The sequence below is a fragment of the Diplotaxodon limnothrissa genome, linkage group LG6 (genome assembly GCF_057381915.1).
Source record: "Diplotaxodon limnothrissa isolate DT_005_m linkage group LG6, D_limnothrissa_male_GT1.1, whole genome shotgun sequence".
Classification (NCBI taxonomy): Eukaryota; Metazoa; Chordata; class Actinopteri; order Cichliformes; family Cichlidae; genus Diplotaxodon; species Diplotaxodon limnothrissa.
The window spans coordinates 25,961,433-25,982,349 of NC_140601.1; the positions used below are offsets into that span (position 1 = coordinate 25,961,433).

At 39.9% G+C, this 20,917-nt stretch overlaps 1 protein-coding gene across 1 annotated transcript in view; it reads left to right on the top strand.

Moving 5' to 3' along the window:
* Positions 1-20,917, top strand: part of ptprdb (protein tyrosine phosphatase receptor type Db) — an 89,665-nt gene that overhangs the window by 54,028 nt on the left and 14,720 nt on the right. Inside the window, exons 8-28 of the mRNA XM_085357022.1 lie at positions 642-751; positions 1,600-1,797; positions 3,367-3,492; positions 3,648-3,795; positions 3,878-4,026; positions 4,891-5,035; positions 5,849-6,151; positions 7,271-7,464; positions 9,291-9,317; positions 9,917-10,034; positions 10,314-10,901; positions 11,294-11,388; positions 12,015-12,271; positions 13,955-14,048; positions 14,771-14,995; positions 15,094-15,254; positions 17,253-17,264; positions 17,573-17,685; positions 17,774-17,815; positions 18,319-18,416; positions 20,401-20,524. Of these exons, the coding sequence (XP_085213148.1) occupies positions 642-751; positions 1,600-1,797; positions 3,367-3,492; positions 3,648-3,795; positions 3,878-4,026; positions 4,891-5,035; positions 5,849-6,151; positions 7,271-7,464; positions 9,291-9,317; positions 9,917-10,034; positions 10,314-10,901; positions 11,294-11,388; positions 12,015-12,271; positions 13,955-14,048; positions 14,771-14,995; positions 15,094-15,254; positions 17,253-17,264; positions 17,573-17,685; positions 17,774-17,815; positions 18,319-18,416; positions 20,401-20,524 (3,327 nt within the window). The remainder of the gene's footprint in view (positions 1-641; positions 752-1,599; positions 1,798-3,366; positions 3,493-3,647; positions 3,796-3,877; positions 4,027-4,890; positions 5,036-5,848; positions 6,152-7,270; positions 7,465-9,290; positions 9,318-9,916; positions 10,035-10,313; positions 10,902-11,293; positions 11,389-12,014; positions 12,272-13,954; positions 14,049-14,770; positions 14,996-15,093; positions 15,255-17,252; positions 17,265-17,572; positions 17,686-17,773; positions 17,816-18,318; positions 18,417-20,400; positions 20,525-20,917) is intronic.

A 20,917-nucleotide genomic window follows, 5' to 3' on the forward strand; every position in this document is an offset into this window, starting at 1 on the left:
CTAGAACAATATTGAATTACTATGATCTTCATGGCCTCAAGTGGCACTACATTAAAAACTGACCTAATGGGTTTGTGAAAATCTCTCTTTGAGCTCAATGAACAATGCTTGTCATGGTTTCTACTGTAAGACTTCACCATGCAATGAATAAATAAACATGAAAAGTGTAAGACAAAAATCCAGAAAGAGTTGCACGAGTTACACTGTATGAGTTCTGGGCCTGAACTCATGTAAGATTGTAAGACTCAGTCAAAAATATGAAATTCTACTTTAAAAAAAATCAAGAACTGCATCCTGTGGGCTACCAGTAAACTAGTCTTACTTCTGTCAGCAAGACAATACCAAGCCATGTCTATACATTAAACTAGCACAGCTTTGCAGTAAAATGCTGTTAAGTGGTCTTAAATTCATTGCGTGTTTCTCTTCAAGACAAAATATTTAGAGAATTAATTTAAAAAAATATATATGACAAAGAAGGCCCTGATCTGCTGAGCAGCTTAAATCCTATCAAGAAACACTGAGAAAATGTTGCTTGGGGCGCTTAAAAAAGAGGTGATGCACTAGAGTGCTAAACGTGTCTCTGCCCAGCTGTCTATTACAATAAACAATAAAATATGTCTCGTCTTTTTTCCACACTTCAGCTTTGCCAAAGGCTCCTGGCATGCCTGTGGTGACAGAGAGAACTGCAACAAGCATCACTCTCACCTGGGATTCTGGAAACCCTGAACCCGTCTCCTACTATATCATACAGGTATAACAGACTTGTAAGCACGTAAACATTACCTCCCTCACAGCACTATATGTACACAAATTGCTGAGACACACATTATACAACTCGAATTCCAAGAAACTTGGGATGTATAATGCTGTATACATAAAACACAATCCAGTGAATTCCAGATCTCATAAACCAATATTTTCAGAACAATGCACAGAAAGCTTGAATTGAGGCATTTTATCATTTTATTAAAAATACAAAACGTGGAACAATTTCGCAATAATGTTCCTCAATGTAAACGTGTAAAGACTCGTTATCTAGAATAAATAATATCGTTAAAGGATTTAGAAAATGTCATGTTTTCTATGTTCTGTTGTAAATAAAAAATGCTATTTATGAATTATTGCATTCTCTGCATACCCAGAGTCTTAGAGCACTAGGATTTATCAATATAAACTGTTATTATGTTGGCCTCAAGCCTACTTAGTATGGCTGCGAAGGCAGGAATCCCTGTTTCTCCCAATACTAATAACCTCCCTCGAAGTGTTCAAAGTAAATCTGGTGTCCTGTGAATACTCCCTACTGACAGTGGTAAATTCATAAAAGAGAATGAATTAACAGTACTATGGTTAACAGTAGTATTGAAATACTCACTTTCTAAATTGCAGGACTCCTGCATGAAACATGAATTGCCAAATTTCACTCTGTACATTTCAATGTAAATCTAGATGAGTAGATGCAGGTATGGTTTTACATAGTTTTGATGTATTTATGTATACAGACACAGCTGTAGCTGTTAACTCAATACAAAGTTGTTTATTGCAGCTTGAATTCAGTCTGTACTACTTCTTCTTCCCCTTTTCATCTCTTGTTTCATCTAGCATCGCGCCAAAGGCTCAGAGGACCCCTATAAAGAGATTGATGGCATTGCTACAACACGCTATAGTGTGGGCGGCCTGAGTCCTTACTCTCACTATGACTTTCGGGTGGCAGCTGTCAACACCATTGGTCAGGGCCCCTCCAGCGAGGTGGTGGAGGCTCGCACAGCTGAGCAGGCCCCCTCCTCGCCTCCTCGCCAGGTCAGGATGATGCCTTTATTTGACAAAGTGGAAAGCAGTTTTTACAGCGATAAAAATGTTCTTTCCAAATATGGATCGAGGCTATTTTTGACTCTGAGACAGCCGTTGCTGGAGCTGTCTGTCCATCCTGTTCTATTCTCATAAAAGCTTTGAGGGAATTTCAAATTTGGTACAAGCATACATACTGGAATGATTAGAATTTGTTCAAAGGGCCATATACCAGGATTTATTTCACTAATTATTGCAAACTATGGTATACAAAAATGTGGAATTGGATAAAATATCACAGTGATGGCATTTTAGCCAAAATAAATCATCATAATTTTCTATAAAATACATGTTTCTTATATTTATATAGGGTTTTAAATCATTTACATTTGGTCAGAGACCAAATTTTTCTAAGGCTTCACCTCACATATTATACATTTTACATATCATAACATTTCATATTACATGTAGAGAGATATGGATGTAATATGCAACTTGACTAGTTAGGCATATAAATACAAATTGGTATTTCTGGTTCAATATGAGGATGCATTTATGTAACCTCTATTTTAATGCATTTCAGTGTGTGCTGTTTTCCAGTGCTGTGACAAACTTTTTTCCCCCTTCTTGATTTCTTAGTTTTATTTTTGTTTTGTTTTTGCATATTTGTCATGTTTACATCTCTCCAATCATCAAACAACTTTTAATATTAGACAAAGATAAGTAAATACAAAATGCAGTTTTTACACAATGGTTTCATTTCTTTATGGAAAAAACATGCCAAACTTCCCAGGTTCTGCATCAAAAAAGTAATCAGTCCTCCTTTTTCAATTATTAATTAATTGTGATTAATCATGTTTTTGCAAAGAGTTCAGTTGAACTAGCCACATCCAGACCTGATTACTTCTAGGACTGCTGAATCAAGAAACCCCTTACATATCTGACACCTGTCTGACAAAATGAAGTAGGCCAAAAGATCTTTTTTTAAAGTAACACATTGTGCCACAATCTACAAACAACTCAATAATAGCTGACAAACAAAGACACTGACATCTATCAGTCTGGAAGATGTTACAAAGCCATTTGTAAGGCTTTAGGACCCCATTGAACCCTGATGTAAACCATTATTTACAAATTGAGAAAACTTGGAACAGTGGTGAACCTTCCCAGGATTGGCCAGCCTACCGAAATTACTCCAAGAGTACATCGGTGACTTATCCAGGAGGGCGCAAAAGAACCCAGAATAACATCTAAAGAACTGCCAGCTCACTTGTCTCAGTTAAGGTCTTACAGCTGGTGTAAAACTAACACAGCATTTCAATACAAAGAACTTACCAATAGTCAAACATGGTGGTGGTAGTGCGATGGCACTTTCACACGCGCAATATTGACATGTCAACCAAAACGTACACCTTCTATAGATGAAGGGTCTTTTCCCCCTAGACTTAAATGCGATCATTGTCCGTTTGGCAACCACATAAACTGTCCCCTGTTGCCTATTAGCAGAATCCAGGTTTAAACTTTCTCCACATTTGTGTCACTTTTGCACTTGGTGTTTAATTTTACTCTTTTTATTTGTAGGTCATAGGTCGGATGCTGAGCGCCACAACAGCAATGATCCACTGGGATGAGCCTGAGGAACCTAATGGACAGGTGGTTGGTTACAGAGTGTACTACACCTCTGACAATTCGCTGCCAGTGAACCAGGTGTGTATTCCTGTGTGTGTGGTTTGGCTTATTGTTATTGTTACTATTTATGCATAACAGATGATAACTTGTGTTGCCAAGATGTATAAGGTATGAGAGTGTATCTGTGTGCCTGCTTGCATTCATGCATTGTGTTGTGCACCGGTGTTGTGCAGTGGGAGAAGCAGATGGTGCGTGGATCCAGCTTCATCACCATCCAGGATTTGACTCCTAACAAGACTTATTACATCCGAGTGCTGGCCTTTACCTCTGTAGGAGATGGCCCCTTGTCCCAGGACCTGCAGATTATAGCCAAGACTGGAGGTAAAATAAGAGAAGCAAATGGCATATAATGGTTAAGATTATGTAGTCTTAGTGTTCTTTAAACAATCCTCTTCCCCTTTAGTTCCTTCTCAACCATTAGATTTTAAGGGTGAGGCAAAGTCTGAAACCAGTATCCTGTTGTTCTGGGTGGCTCCAACGACCCAGGGTGGCCCAGATAACCAGATTACAGGATATGAACTTGTTTACCGACGAGCTGACAACACAGAAGAGGTAAAGATGGGGAGATAAAAAAAATTGTCACTAAATGGGCTGTTTTCATAAATTTATAATTTTATAGGTAAAGTTGTGGTCAGAAGTTTACCTAAACCCATCATTGGTATGAATGTCATGATCATTTTGGACGTTGAATGTTTTCTTTGAACTGTTCAGTTTTCAGGGTGGTATGATTGTACAGAAAAGAAAACTTTAATGACTTTAAAAAACATGAATTGAGTGCACAAGTTTGAATTTAATGATTTATTTATTTCTCGAGTCCACACAGGCTCAACAGGGCACGCAAACAGGCTCAATTTGAATCTTGATTCTTTTAATCATTGGTGATCGTGACTGATTACAACTGGTAGTTTCTCTTTTCCCGCATAACATGGATTAGTTTCACAGCAGTTGTTGGATTGACCAATTTTTTAAAACAATGGGAAAAACGAGTAAAGAAACAGAACAATGATCCCAAACACACATCAAAACCATTTTTGAAATGTTTGATGTTACGTTTTTGGAAGGGCTTCCCAAAGCCCCAACATCAACTCTATTGAAAATTTGTGGATCAGCCAGTTCTGTCTCAGGAAACCAACCATTTCAAACAAACTCTACTAATTCTGCCAGTTCAGCAAACAGTCACTAAAGATGTATGCTGTAAAATCAGTCACCTGAAAAAATGAAAAGTTGAAAGAAATCATTAAAAGCTCCAAGATACCATGACATCCATGCCCTTAATGAGTGTCCCTAAAATTCTGATCACATTGGTAGGTGGATAGACAATAACAAATTCAAATACGATTGTGTAAAGTGATACTAATTTGATATCATTATTGATCTAGTTATAAAAAGTTAACTCTTGTCTTTTTGTCCCTTCAGAAAAAAGTGAGCTTTGAGCCCGCCGCATCCTACCTGCTCAAGAACTTGAAGCCCTTTTCCACCTACACCTTCCAGCTAGCTGCCAAAAGCAAAAATGGAATTGGGGCATATACCAATGAAGTGTCCATTGACACACCACAGACACGTAGGTCTACCTGCACAGACTGCAGTGTGTGAAAGTGTGAAGGTGTTTGTGAGAGCGAAAGAGAAACAAGATCCAGTTTTGACAATGCAAAAGCAAATACATGTAATGCTAAATCACGTAGGTTTCTCTGCTGCAATTTTAATTAGACACATATGTGGCATTGTTGCATTGTCAAAAAGGGGCCATCATGAATCAAGACCATAGCTGGAGCTGACCTCAGAATTGATATTTCAACAAATATATAAAAGACCAATAATTATTTCAAGAACTTAGCTTTAGTTGATGTATTTTGCATACAGTACTAAGCAATTCTTTTAAGATTGCCAGAAAAACTTCATTTGTTGGCTACCAATCTGAGGTCCGTAAGAGACTCAGTAAAACAAGGTAAGACGAGGTTGGCAGATAGACATGAGAAGTCCAACATGGACCACAGAGGCTTGTAGGCTGTAAGGACAAATTATGGGAAGGTATGTGTGTTTCAAGCTCTAGTCAGTGTTTTTGTCATTCACTCGTTTTCATTAATCAAACATTGCTACCAAACAGAAGTTGACACCCATCATTTCAGTATCTCTGTTCAACCATCTTTTAATTTCTATGGTCATTTTTCAAAAGAGCTTCAGTTCTCCAGAGTTTCTTTTTCATTTTGTGTTTCTTTGTCTTTTGCTCTCTGTCTCTCATCTGCTCAATTTCACCCCCATGGCAAACCTCACTTCTCCACTCACCTCTCCACCCACCAATAACAACTTGTACACACAACCAAATAACATTTACCCAAACAACCCCTATTGTGCCTCCTCAAAACTGGCCAATCAGTTCCTTCAGCACCTCCCCAGGACATCAAATGCACCAGTCCCAGTTCTACCAGCGTCCTGGTAAGTTGGGCACCACCACCTGTGGAGTTTCAGAACGGCATCATTACAGGATACTCCATCCAGTATGCCACTACAGAGGGCAACAAAACATCAAAAAGAATTGATGGAATTTCTCCGGAAAGTTCTCCGTATCTCCTGGAAAACCTAGAGAAATGGACTGAGTACGGCATAACCGTGAGGGCACAGACGGAAGCTGGGGATGGACCAGAAAGTTTACAGCTTCTTATCCGCACTGAGGAAGATGGTATGTTCCCAACAAAAGATACAAATAAAAATAGGATGGTCCTCCCTACTAATAGTCGCTACCTCTAACTTACTAACCAAGCAGCACCCTAAACTAACAGCAAGCTTGTTCTACTGGCCAGTAAACTCATTTATTCTGTTCTTGAGCTGCAATTTAAACGGACAATGCATTTGTGAACCACTGTCAGACCCTCCAGTGAAAACCTCCTCTTTATTTTTCCTTTGTAACCACCAGAATCTGCCAACATACAGAATCTCCCTCACCACTGCTTTCTCTTGTCAGCAGCAGTCCCCTTTTTTCCTGCAGCAGCTGGCATTATCCGCTTTTATTTTTTTTGAACCAGCATCTTTTTTCCTCACCTTTCCCTTTCTTCTAAAAGCCCCTCTTTTTACTAAAAGGATTGCTGAGATTTTCCTGTCGAAAGCTAGCAATAGTCCCCTCTAACAATAACAAGGCTGTCGGTGTACCTCAATCTTTCCTCACCTTGGCTTTTCTCACCAGTAATCTGTCCTACCAAATCATTTCCAGTACCTTTACAATTATTTTGATACATCTAATGTTAAACCAGTGCAGTGTCTTATTGTATCTAGAGTAATTTGTTATATTTTTGATTCCAGTACTCTTTGTGCTTGTGGGTGGGTCTGTCAAATAGATAAAGGTGGCTGGAGTTTTTTCCTTCTTTTTGTATATTTTTGCTTTTTGGGGAAAGAAGTGTAGTTCTTGGCAGTACGGGAGAGGTTTTTCTTGATAACAGTATTTTCTCTTTGACTGCCTGCCACTATTTATCTGCCCCTGGCAACAAATCCTTTTCTATCTGCCATTCTTATCTTTTCTACATTTGCTTCTTATCCTCCACTGCTTTTTTCCTCCATGTTTTTCCTCAAGCGCTCTCATTTTTTTTACTATTTTGACTTTTTTTCCCTGACATCAGAGCTGTTTTAGACTTTTTGTAGGGTTGTAGTTTTTCACCTTTTTTTAGCTTTTGGCTGTTTTTGCCCCTGAAAGCATTTTTTTTTTTTTTACTAGAAAGAAACTTCACTAAAGTGAAGGCCTTTAACTGAGAGGTTTAACTGCCCATCATCTGTGACCCTTGACTTCTATCCAAAAATGCATTTGTAGTTCCAAGTGGTCCTCCACGAGGGGTGGAGGCAGAAACTGTGAACGCCTCGGCTGTTAGGGTGAAATGGCGAGCCCCTGCACCTGAAAGACAGCACGGTCTGATCCGAGGCTACCAAGTCCATTATGTGAGGATGAACTACGGAGAACCTCAGGGTCAGCCATTCATCAAGGACATCCTCATAGATGACTCACAGGTAACCCGAGAATATTACCTTAATGGGTAATCTGTAAATAAGTAATCTATAAATGCAATATAAAACATTATGAGATAAATTATATTACATGGTAATGCTGATTATTAGCACAGTCAGCTCAGTTCAGCAGCACGTAGGTTTACTTGGACATATTATACAGATGTCAAAAACCACGATGTGGCCATTAAGACAATAAAGTATCTTATTTCAATTGTGCAAACACCATCTGTCATAGAAGGTGTTGTGCTGGAATTAGGACCCAAATATAGGACAATATAGGCTTTTTATTTAAGTCCAAAATACATTAACACAAGTTCAGAAACACAAAGAGAACCATAAGAAACAGCAAAGAGCAAACAGAAGAAAGGTCAGTGAGGACTAACTAGGGATTAGACTCAGATGTGTATAATCAGCACAGGTGAGGACAATCAAGTAGGGAGGAAAAAGAACACATGAGAGGACCAACTTTTTAAAGTAAAACAGGAAATGTGTAACAACTGTTAGTTTAAAAAAAAAAAAAGAAGCGCAAAGAAGGACAACAAGACAGAGGCAAAGGAAGCAAAATTAACCCAACAAAGCAGGAAATGGCTAGAAGACAATTAAAACCTAAGAAGACATCAGACCAGGTAGCACTGGTGAGCCACGACATTACTATAGAACTGAAAACACTGAAGAAACTAAACATGTTAGAAAGAAAAAAATGACAAATTTTAACTCAAATTAAATATGAACCAAGCACACAAAAAACTAACACTAGAACAGCAACTTCACAGGTATTCAGAAAACTAAATGAGAGCTAGAACTTAAATAAAATAGTGAAACTAAAGGTGAGCTTTACTGGAACAATAAAAACAAAACAGGGATCCAATATTACTAAAATAGCAGGAAACAACACTATGACAACAGAATTAGTGACTACACATTTGCTAAATAAGAAGCTAACTCTCTTATTTGTCTGTATAATATCTCATACCTGCAACCAGTACGCTTAGTTTTGCATGAATACGGGAAACAAGCTGGTCCATCTTTGTGCAGGTCGGCGAATGTCAGACTTTTTCTACCCTTTAGAAATGAAAGAACCTTCAAACCCTCACCACAATTTTAAAGAATCAACGGTTATAGAGACATCAACTAAAAAGGATCCAAATTAAATTTTGCTTAAATGCACCCTCTCTGTTGTCTAAATCTCTTCACCCAGCTGTGGGCTTACTTGTATTTGAGAATCAGTGTTTTCTCCTGATTGTGCTAAGTCAACAGTCCGCAACCCGTAGCTAAACACTTAGCGAACAGACGTGAGAACAAAATCATTATTCTCATCACATGTTATGTAACTCCACTAATGTCCAAGTAGTAATAACAGCTAGTAACTCATGTTATGTGCCAGCAAAAGCAAGCAAATGTCATGTCAGCCAAAGTCCGTTGGTAAAGAAAATACCACAGTGTTAAGTATCGTACTTTACATCTTTAACATCTAAACTCAACATTAAAAATGCGCTTTTTTCAGTAAGGGTAAACTATTTTCTGACTCTTACTCTTTCGAGTAAGTGGAGCTAGCATTTGTTTCTTCTTGTTTTGTTTTCTGGTAAATGTGAGAATTTTTCCCATCGCAACTCTAAAAGTAATGTGAACACAGCCTGACTCACAGAATTCCTAAAATAAGATTTACAATCTGATAAGGTTAAACAGCCTTAATGTGTGTTATTACGTTTTATTTAAATTAAACTGGAGATTTTGTTAAATGCAGATAAAAAAAAAAGTCCTTTTGACTATTACTCATAATGTGTTTCTCTCTTCTGTTTTTTTCCTCCTGCTGCTTCATCATTCAGTGGGAATACGATGACTCAACAGTATATGTGAGTAAACATTTATTTGTGCATATTATTTGATGTTAGAAAAAGAAAAAAAAGTAGATGAGTCATATTTATGAGACTGGAGCTTTAAAATTAAGTCTTTAAACGTCGTGCAAGAACACATTTCTATTTCTGTATTGCGTGTTCACCAGGAACATAGAAAAGAGAATATATTTAATAAAGGGACCTAAAAAAAACCCCACAGATGACTGATAATATGAGTCATTTTTTGTATCACCAAAATATTCTTGCTATATATACGATTTACACACATACTAAGAAATTAACAAAATATATGTGTTTATATGGAGACAAATCAGTTTTTAATTTCTTTGTAGGTAAACGATATTTTGAGTTTAAAAAATGATTTAAACAAGAGTATCCGTACATGTCTTGATATTGTTTGTGCAGAAGTGAGCTGAATAACTGCACAGTCACACTGTCAGGCACAAAGACTGTACGCTTTTGCTGTACCTCTTTGTGTTGCTTTAACCGCACCCTCCTTGAGTCTCTTTTTGTTGAGCAGTGACTGCTCATTATCCCGAGGACAAACAAAAATTGGTGGCCTTTTGTCGCTGACAATGCTTTTTGTTGTTCTGCAGGAAGTGGTGCTTGGGGACCTGAAGGCAGATACTGCCTACTCTGTATCAGTAGGGGCTTACACTGCCAAGGGCGATGGCGCTCGCAGCAAACCTGTTACTGTGTGCACCGCCCCGCCATGTAAGTGTGTCTGCACAGACCCAACCATACACAAAGACACAGAGGTTGAAATAAATGACACACGTAGTTGATTGTCTTTGAGAGTTTGGCATCACTAATGATAATTATTGCCCATTGAAATGGTCTCACACCTTGCTGTGCCACAAGAAGCCACGGGTGCTGTATTAATCGTATTGTGCAGTTTTGCTCGAGGTAATGAATAATGTGCTTTGTAATTACCGTCTAATTTTCTTTTCATTATTCTCTCCCTCTCTCCTGTTTCTTTCCTTTCCCTCGTAGTGCCCGAGAAGCCCAAACTGCTAGTGAGTGCCACTGACTCGGGTACGGCCCTGCTTCAGTGGTACCCCCCTCCCAGTCCAGCCACCCCGCTCCTGGGGTACCGCCTCACCTTCGGCCGCGTTGACGTTCTCCCTTTTACAGTGGTTGGGTTTCCCCCCAAGGAAAACCGCTACACTGCCCAGGATATCCACAAGGGTGCTAACTATGTGTTCAGACTGTCAGCCCGCAACAAGATGGGCTATGGAGAAGAGGCTGTAAAAGAGGTGACTACTCCAGAAGACGTCCCGAGTGGATATCCAGAAAATATTATCTCAGAAGAGGCGTCTGCCACCTCGCTTCAGCTGGCGTGGAAAACAGTCCCGCTGATTGAGCAAAATGGGAAAATTTTGAAATACTCGGTGCTATACAAGGATATAAACAGTCGGGGAAACGCTACAGAGGTTGTGGTGCCCACTCAAAGGTCGAGTGTTTTGTTGGAGGGTCTGAGTGCCGATACTGTGTATGATGTCAGGGTGTGTGCGTTCACAGCTGTCGGTCCTGGGCCTTACAGCCCCAGTGTCCAATTTAGGACCCAACGGCTAGACCAAGGTAGGCTCACACTCACATTCTAACGACCCATCTTCACCAGGCTCAGGATGCTAGACACACTTCCAAACAGCACATTTGAGAGTAAATCAAGCAAAGTCCCACATGAACATGAGACATCTTGTGGCTGCATCCTAAGTGTCCTTTTTCGTTGTCTTGTCACTGTAGCCTTAGACCCAACATCCTTTTCCTAAAGCAAGGTAAGAGTTTTGGGTCTTGGGCAGGAATCACAGTCCTGTGTGTTAATAAGAGCAAATAACTAGCATGAGGCTGGTACTAGAGAATGATACGCAGGTAAGACCAGTAGGACTGGACAGTAGAGACCGTAACTGCGAATGCTGTGCCACATTTATACTCCTTTCTTTTTTTTCTTTTTTCTTTTTCCCGTCCCGTAGTTTTTGCCACCAACTTCAGAGTAAAAGCATCCATGAAGAACTCTGTCCTGCTGTCCTGGGAGATCCGTGATAAGAACCCTGTCCAGCCGTTCACTGTAAGGAGATGTATATTTGTTTGTTAGTAGGTATAAAAATTAGCCGTGCCTCATGCAGTTTAACGTTTATAAGCTGAAAAAGCAGGACCTTGATAAAAGCCTGAGATTAAATTCAGAATTGCATGTTTTGCAGTTGTATATGGCAGATTAATTATGAGGAATCATATTTCCAACCACTCATTATCTATGAAACTTCACTCTTCCTGTCAAGAAAAGATAATGAAGTCTGGCTCCTTAACAGACAAAGGAAGATACTGTTACTTTTATCTCACAATTGCCACAATTTATGTCAAAATCTTTTCACTCCATCTTGGAGTCATAACGTAGTTAAATGTAAATACACAGACATTTGATACATATTTACAGATTAAATATGAAGAGAAAATTCATAGAACATCAAAACCTCTCACGTCTGTGGTAAACAAATATTCATGAACTGGTATTTTTTATAACAAAATAGCATCACAACTTGATTTTCTTCATTGTCAGTGCAATCCATCCTTTGTGGTTTCTACTTCCATTGGAGGAACTGCACAATATAAGCATAATTTTATTCTAATCAGCTAAGTGTAAGGCAAAACTAGGCTTCCTATTTAGACCTCTATGTGCATTTGTGGTGTTTTCAGATCCTGTATGGGAAGGGCCAGTCTGTGGAAGTGGATGGCAAACAAACTCAGAAGCTGATCACTGGTTTGGAGCCAGACACTCAGTACTCTTTTCTGCTAACCAACCGAGCCAACAGCGCTGGGGGCCTGCAGCACCGTGTCACTACTACCACCGCTCCAGACATCCTGAAAACCAAACCTATTGTAGTGGGAAAGACTAATGCAGATGGCATGGTGACTGTGCAGCTACCGACTGTACAGACCACAGCTAAAGTCAGGTAGGAAAGACTTAAAGCATGTAGACAGAGTGGATTTGTTATCCTAAATACCAACTGTGAAAGCTTTAAATTATTACTTTGTATCAATATATCTACGGACCCTGTGAGGTCATTTTACTATGTCTCGGAGCTTACAACAAGTCTGAGAACTCCCTCAACAGACCAAACGAATCCCCACTACTGAACATTTTATCTGCTTTTTGGCACCAATAATAAATATAGATACAAAGTCCAAATAGCCATACATGTTTAAATATGCATACTTCTTCTCACAGCTATTTTCCAGAAGTCTGTCTTTCTCTGTCACTTCAGTAGTGTTTTGGGGTGGGGGGGTTTTTCCACTCTTTTATTGTTTACAAGATGGTCACTCAAAATGTCAAAATAATCCAAAAACACAAACTGGATTTAAATACGTATCGATTTGGATACTATTCCCTCTTTACAAATTCTTATTGTCAGATTCAACATGAGGCCGCATACTGTATTAGTAGTTCTCTCCCAGCAGATGCCACACACTTTCAACGTACTATACTGTTTCACAGCAGCTACAACTACAGCAACATACTAATGTATATTAGTATAATGTATATCATATTGATGGTCAGATACTGCATACTCTTTTAAAGTAGAGATAACACCCAGAGTTAGATGAGAGGATCAATAGCACTTTTCTGTCACCAGCAGCCACTTAGCTTAGCTAAGCACTTGAAACAGCCTGAGTCTGTTTGTAATAGAAATTGCCAACCACTTTTTCTTATGCTCAGAAAGTAACTACAATTTTTTTTAAACTTTTCATAAAATTAATTTTCAAAGAATTAAATGGATAAAAAATCTATGAAAAAATTTAAATGGCTACAATTTAGGTCCAGGTCATTTATTTAGCCCTGTTATGCAATTAAAGTTACGACTGCTCTTGTGAACAACACATTTGTACTTTTGAATTTGGCTGCATGCGTCTTCCCCACAGTTCTGTCCTCTCTCCTTTTTCCTTCTACAGAGAAGCAATGTCATAATGTTGCCTCCACTATGCTTTACTATAGAGATGATATGAGTCAGTGCATTGTGTTTGCCAGATGCTTGGAGATCTGACTTCACAGTGCACCATTTGGCAAACTCCAAGTAGGCTCTGATATGCATTTTTCAGAAGTGACTTCTGTCTTGCTTCTCTACCATGAAGGCCAGTTTAATGGAGTTCTACTTCCAGGGAGTTTCCTTCATCTTTGAAGAGCACCTTTGAAGTTCCGTTTAATGATCTTGTGGTTTTAAGTCACTTTCCAGACCAAGACTATTCCTGCTCAGTTATTCCACTTGACCTGACAACCATCCTTATGATTATCCTTGTACATGGCCTTTGTGCCCGTGGTACCACTGATAGCGTTAGAAAGTTTTATGCCCCTATCCTTTTCTGTGCTTTAAAACAATATTATAATTGCTGGCTTTAGAGTTTCTTAACTTAATGGCTTGTTTTTGTGAATTATTGGTCTTTATATAGACAGGTGTGTCCATCATGTTCCATACACATCGAGAATAAATAAAGTGTAACATCAAATGCCTCCATACTTTTGTGTCTGAAATCCTTTTAAAGTATTCTGTTAAATGTCAGAACACTGACGGTTCTTAAGAAACTGTGCAGTTTGGAGTGTGCTTCCTCAGGCCTGATCCCAGTTGCATGTTGTGTTTCAGGGGTTATTTTGTGGTAGTGGTGCCGCTGAAGAAGCAGAGAGGGGGAAAATTCTTGAATCCTTGGGAGGACCCTGACCAAATGAACCTGGATGAGGTGAGACGTGCAGCAGGCAGGAAAAATAAAAAGCTAAATAATGGTCACACTTGTTATAAGGTAATACCGATGCTGGGGGGGAATGATTATGTTAATCAGGATGATGGGGGTAATAACTGTTAAATGCGATGCAGATTTTTTGTCTGTTGTATCAGACTTATCAGACTGTGCCTTGTTACGTGAAGGCAAACGGCCTAACCATCCATTCCTTGCTCACTCTAAACAATGCTTTCACATGCCATTTCCCATCTAATTCCACTTCCTGCCTTTTTCTAAAGACTTCACCACCTCATTATTCTGCTCTGAAAGCAATTGAGTCAATAGAGTTTTATGGCGCCTACTGTCTCAGTGGATAAATGTGGCAGCAATTCAGTTGATGAACAAATTTGGGCTAAGGTGATATTGCACTGTACAGTCCATTGTTTCTACAATAATGAGGGTTTTGTTTGGGGTAAAATTGTCAAAACTGACCTTTTTTTCTGAAGGTTTTTTTGTATGTGGGTTGGGATGGGAGGGGGGAGTTTGAAGCAGACTGATGATCTGGTCATGCCCTTTGTTTGAACTTGGTGCAACCAGCATTTGCAGGTTGTTGTCCTATTTTTATGTCACGTATTTGTGTCAGACGTTTTTTTGTTTCTTTGTTTCCTTTCTGTCAATTTTCCCCATCTCCTCTAAACTCTGAACCTGCCTGCTCATTTTCTCTGTTTTGTTTTTCCTCATAGCTCCTCAGAGAGATCAACAGAACCAGCGTCAGCCGAGCCCTTCGCATCCGCAGACAGGCTAGCCAGTCAGATCCCAGGGCTTATGTCACCGCTCACTTCAAGACTCTGCCCATTGAATTCACATTAGGGGACGGCCGAAACTACGGCGACTTTCGCAACCGTCCACTGCAGAACGGACAAGACTATGTTTTCTTTGTGCTGGCGCTGCTCGACCTCTCCGAGAATGTGAGTGCAGATGCAAACACGCCCGAACAAATCTACCGTCTGGGTACACTGGTGTTTAATTTATACGTGTAACTGCTTAAACCCTTGGTCTCTTGCAGACTATGTATTCAACCAGCCCTTACTCTGATCCTGTGACATCATCATATGTGGATCCTCAACCAATTGTTGATGAGGAGGAGGGTCTTTTGTGGGTGGTGGGGCCTGTGCTGGCTGTGATCTTCATTGTCTGCATCGTCATTGCCATTCTCCTCTTCAAGAGGTAAGATCAGCACGATGGAGGAAAACAGAAATAAACGCTGTTCAGTAGTACATTTGAATGCTGACACAAAGAAAGCTGTAAACAAAAGAGATTTTGAGTTTTGCTGAATATGGAGAAAAGAATTTAAAGCTTCACATAAGTCTTTATAGTAGGGACAACAGTTATTCTGCAGGGGTTTATCCATTTCCATCACTTAATGTATCTTTTTTGTTCATTTCATGAATATTTCCTACAAGTTATCAAGCAGTGTGTGACAGAAAAAGATCCTAATCAGCAGACAGTGTCAGTTTTCTTTCAGAGATGTGCATACAGATTATTATCGTTTACATCAGTTGTCAGATCTATCATTTTGTGTGAACATCATTTATATTTCTAAATGAATAAAAAAATCAGCATTTCCTTGTTGCTTTAAAGGTTAAACCAGTGGGTTAAATGTATGGTGAAATATTTATAATTATTTATACTAATAATAGCTAAGCTTAAATTTGAGGTTTTCATAGATATGTATTTTTTTCTGTCATCATCAGTACTGTGCAAAAGTCATGAGCAATGCTTCTTCAGGCTTTCTGAAGGTCATTCACCTCTAAGGTGATTCCCAAAGAGCTATTAGCTGAACATTTTTCATATCTCATAATGGTGTACGAGCTGCCCTTAAAAAAACTGAGAAAACTGGACGAGTGCACAGGTTTAAAAACATCTGAAATGATGTCTTTAAGAAATAAGAACATTTCCAGGACCTCAGAGATGCATCTGGTCCTTCACGCGATCCATCTACTGTTTGCTGAAGCCTTATGAGAAATGGCTTCAGTTGAAGAGTGGCTGTCAAGAAGCCACTCGTAAGGAAGGAAAAGTGGAGAAAAGAACTGGACCTAAAATCAGTGGCAACGGGTCTTCTGGAGTGACAGGAATGACTGTTTTCAGCCATCTTTCGTTATAAACAGCCTCTGTCATGGTTCGGAGCTTCATTTCCGCTGGTGATGTCAAAATTGATGGAATCATGAAAACTACCATCAGCGTGACAATGACGCCCAAACACACTGCCAGTGCAACAAAAACAAACCTGGAGAGAAAAACAGACAACAGAGCACTATGAGTCATGGATTGGCCTCCCCGGAGCCCGAACGTCATTATTGACAATATTGAAGCAGCGCGGGATCCTCTTGACAGAGAATGGAACAAAAATAAAGCCAACATCCAAACAAGAGACTTGAAAGCCCTTCAAGAAGCCTGGAGAACTATTCCTGACGACTACTTAATGAAACTACAAGAAAGCTGCCTAAGAGTGTGTTTTGAGGAAAAAAGATGGCAACACCAAATAATGACTTTCAAGCTCATTAGAAGCAAAGTCTGTTTTTGTCTTATATACTGAGTTTATATACTTCCAATAAATTGTTGCACCAATTTCCCATTTTTGAAGAAAACTGCAAATAAAAATAAATAAAGTATTTGCACAGTAACGCCCATTTAAAGCCAAATATAGGGAGCAGTGTTAGCTAGCATGAGAGAAAAGTGAAAGATAACATTATCACCCATTAGCACTATTCACGATAAGCTCGCCAGCCAATCTTCTAGCTAGAGGTTAGTTAATGCACATGAATAATTAGTGTGACTGATGCAGCTCAGCAAAATTATTAACCTTGATGGTCATAATCTAATACTCAGTACAGCCCTAGAGTGTAACTCCTGGTGATTTCTAGCTATTCATTTCACACTTGTTCTTAAGCTGTACCATTCCAGGGCAGAGTTGCTAGGTGTTGATATGTATGTAGTGTCCTTGTGTGAAAAAGCTTTTGTGTTTAGATTTACTGTTGATCTTTATAGCTACAGGAGGTGCTGTTTTGCATATTTAAGATCATATTATTATTCCTATCCATTTAAATGAGAGGAAGAGAATGATGAGTTCAGCAATGCTTTAGTCCCTGATGTTTGTTGATTGGACACTAATGTTATTCATCCTTGTCTCTGCTTTTATCTACACGTCTGCCTACGTGGATCCAGCAAACCTGACAGGTAAACAAACACTGCTTATTACCATTTCCTCTGTCCTACGGGGACAATTTCCTTGCAAAGAATCATTTAGAAAATTGAACCCAGAAGAGTCAGGATTATTGCCGTGTGCCTTTATTGACAATATATTAACTAGAAGTATACTGGCTGAATTGTACATTTGTAATCCCCCAAGCTCACTTTATTCAGTGTGTTGGATAAAGATATGTATGGGAAGAGTGACAGCTGCACTGCATCGGCTGGTTTATGTCCATCATTTTAAGTGCATTTTAAGTAGATCAGGTTGAGGTAAATTATGTTTGTTCTTCCAGGAAAAGAGCCGAGGCTGAAGGAAGAAAGGGCAGTTTTCCCTGCAGCAAAGCGATGTCCTCCCACCATCCCACTGATCCTGTGGAGCTACGCAGAATCAACTTCCAGACTCCAGGTAGATTGGGGAGAAATATCCACATGCAAAATATGCTATATGTGGCCAGTGTTGATGAGATTAACTGTGGTGTTGTTTCCCTTTTCAGCCTACCGTGTATCAGTGTACCGCGGTTATCGGCGTCTGTCAAGTTAGTTGGTCCTTGTCCCCCTCTTTCTTTCTTTCTCTTTCTTTTTCTGTCTTTCCATTTTTTCTACTCTTTTCCTTCTCCATATCCATGCTAACTAACCATCCATCCCGTATAGGATGAAGCTGCTTGACATTTCATCAAACGCCTCCGGAATACTTCTACTGAAAAAAAACAAAATTAAAATCATGCTAAATTTTTTATTGCCTGTGTCATAGCCTTTTTTTAAATCTTCACCAGCAGTGTGCGTATCCTCTGAAGACATGTTATTGTGCCTCAGTAACTTTCTGAACATGCACATTGTTCCTTCTGTCTGCCTGGAGAGAAAACGGTCACTTAACCAAAAAAAAAAAAAGACAACACTTCCATTTGCTTCCTCCACTCTCCATGGACCGAGCACTAAACAACACCTCCTTTGAGAATCCTAACTCTTAACATTTTCCTCCAAAGGAGTTCAATTGTGTGTGTATCAAAACCGCCTCTTTTTCTGTTTCTGTGCTCGGCAGGCATGGCAAGTCACCCGCCCGTCCCCATCTCTGAGCTGGCAGATCACATTGAGCGCCTCAAGGCAAATGACAATCTCAAGTTCTCTCAAGAGTACGAGGTACGAATGCTGATTATCTGATGCACATAAACACACGCACACACTCGCATATTTATCATTGACCTGCCGTTTCTTGCTCTTGCTCAGTTCCAGTTCTGATAGCGAGCGCGAGTAGATTTAAAGCCTCGCATTGACTATACAGTTAAGTTACGTTTGGATTCGTCTCCGTCGAACGATACAAAATCGAGCGCATCTCCCTCTCTCTGCTGTCTTGTTGTTATCTATACAAATATAAGAGGAAAATTGAAATTGCAAGCTCAAAGAGAGTTTGCTTACAGCCAGATGGTTATCAACCCCTCATTTCTACACTCTGGTGGAGAAAAGGGGAGCCAGAAATAAAGCGGCAGCCACAGAGAGCAGACTCGCCAAGAGATGCAAGAGGCAAATGTTCTCTGTAAAATAGACGCTTCTTGATTAGTTTCCTTCAACTTACAGAAGAGTTAATGTGGAACAACAACAGAAAAGCCATTTGCTTGGAGATAACAGTGTGGCTGAACTTGTCGTGCTGAACTGTGGCCCTCAAAAAAAAAGACATTAGCAGAAATATTATGGCTGTGTCGCAAATAGCGCTACAATGAGCTCCACGGAGAGCTGTTAAAAGAGTAAAAATGTTTTCTTTTCCCTGCATAAAAAATGTGTTTAGGCCAAGGGCTTCTGGGTGGAGGAGACTGCATAAGGCCCTAATTGGTTGCCGCAAAAGAGAGACAAATTGTGTGTGACAGATATATAGTACGTATATAGAGAAAGACAAGGACACATTATGCAAAAAGTAGAAAAACAGAGCAAGAATGTTTTTTGGGGGGCGGAGAGTGTTGGGAGAGAGGATAAAGGAGGATGGAGGAGACATTGAGGGAGAAGCTGTATGCAATTGTGGTGTGAGCTGGAACCACTCTGTTGAGCCTCACATTCTCTCTGCATGACTGTGTGCTTTGTTCGGTACTGAAGCTTTAACGAAGGAACAAGAGAGATGGATGGAAGAGGGACTGAGAGCGAGAGAGAGGCCAGAAATGCTTGCGGTGTAATAATCAGGCACACATGATGTCGGCTGCTCATGGAAAGCAGTCTTAAACACACACACACACAGATACGTGCACGTATCCAGTACCGCTCCTGTCCACTTTTTCCTCAACCAAACCATAATTATGTGTCGTAAAATATTCAGAATTGCTAAATTGCTCTGGCTCTCTCCTCTTCGTCCCTCTCCATTGACAGCCCTATAATGACCTCATGTCTGCCTCTCCCAGCTAACAGCAATGGTTGCTGTAATTACCCTCTAGGAACTTAATGTGTTGCTCTAACACAACCATCCCCTCTCTCCCAGGGTTATTGGTTGCGCTTTTATCGTCTTTCTCTTTTAGCTAGTTTTGAAAGTGGAAAGTCTTTCTTGAAAAGGGATATCATGGTTGCCCACGTTCCTATACAGTATCAATAATACCTTCTTAATTTTCAGTTTGTTGTTGGTTTTAACAGTGGGTTTTGCTGCAACGATCCTGCCCCGGTGCCTGTGAGCTCAGATTCTTGGAACTGTTAAAATCTTCCTGTTCTGGATGCCAATTTCTTGCACGTTGAGGTTCAGTTTAAGAGATAGCGATATCGATGCCAGCAGTAAATTTTAAGTGCTAATGCTTGGTGCTTATGTGTGATTTTAGAGAATCAGCCAATGCTGTGCACGCATAAGCAGCATATCGTACCTTACAATCATACGGGGATTAAAAGTGGTATGTAGCAAGATTGTTTTTTCCTCATTGCAAGTCCTGTGAATCATTCGTGCCACGGCCATTTATCTTAATCTAATGTTTTTGACAGACTGCATGCTAGTCCCACTGTCTGAAACCCACTTGCTTTAATAATGCCAAAATATTTCTGGTAACAAAAACATGATTGAGCACAGAACAACTGTGGTAAGCCACATGAAACGATATAACTGCAACAGCTTCTCGTTGATGTTTGTTCTTTGTTTGACCTTCGCTTGCGTGTCTTGCAGTCAGTCGATCCTGGTCAACAGTTCACGTGGGAGAACTCCAACTTGGAGGTCAACAAACCAAAGAACCGCTACGCGAACGTCATTGCCTACGATCACTCCAGAGTTATACTCTCCAGCATCGAGGGTAGGACACGCTTCCGCTGTGTTTGTGTGCGTGTGTGGGTGTGCATGACCTGTTACCTCCGTCTTTATATGGCTACGGTAATGGTTTCAGGAAATGAGGCCACTCTGGTCACTTTCTCAGGGCCATTTAAGGTTTACGATTTGGTTGCAGAGTTATGGTTTGGGCTAGGCTTTAAATTGGGCATGAAGTTGTGATTCTTGAGTTTGGGTGTGGAGGCAAAGTAGTGCGTTATGTCATACTGTGCATGTGTGTATATGACTGTGTGAACTTTTGCGTGAGAGCTTCTATCCGTGAAAGATGGGATGTTAATAGTTCGAAGCTGTTCTGCACTGGCTGTTCCCATGCATCACAAACCAAGTGCTGAGCCTACGTAAACACAATGAAAACAATCAT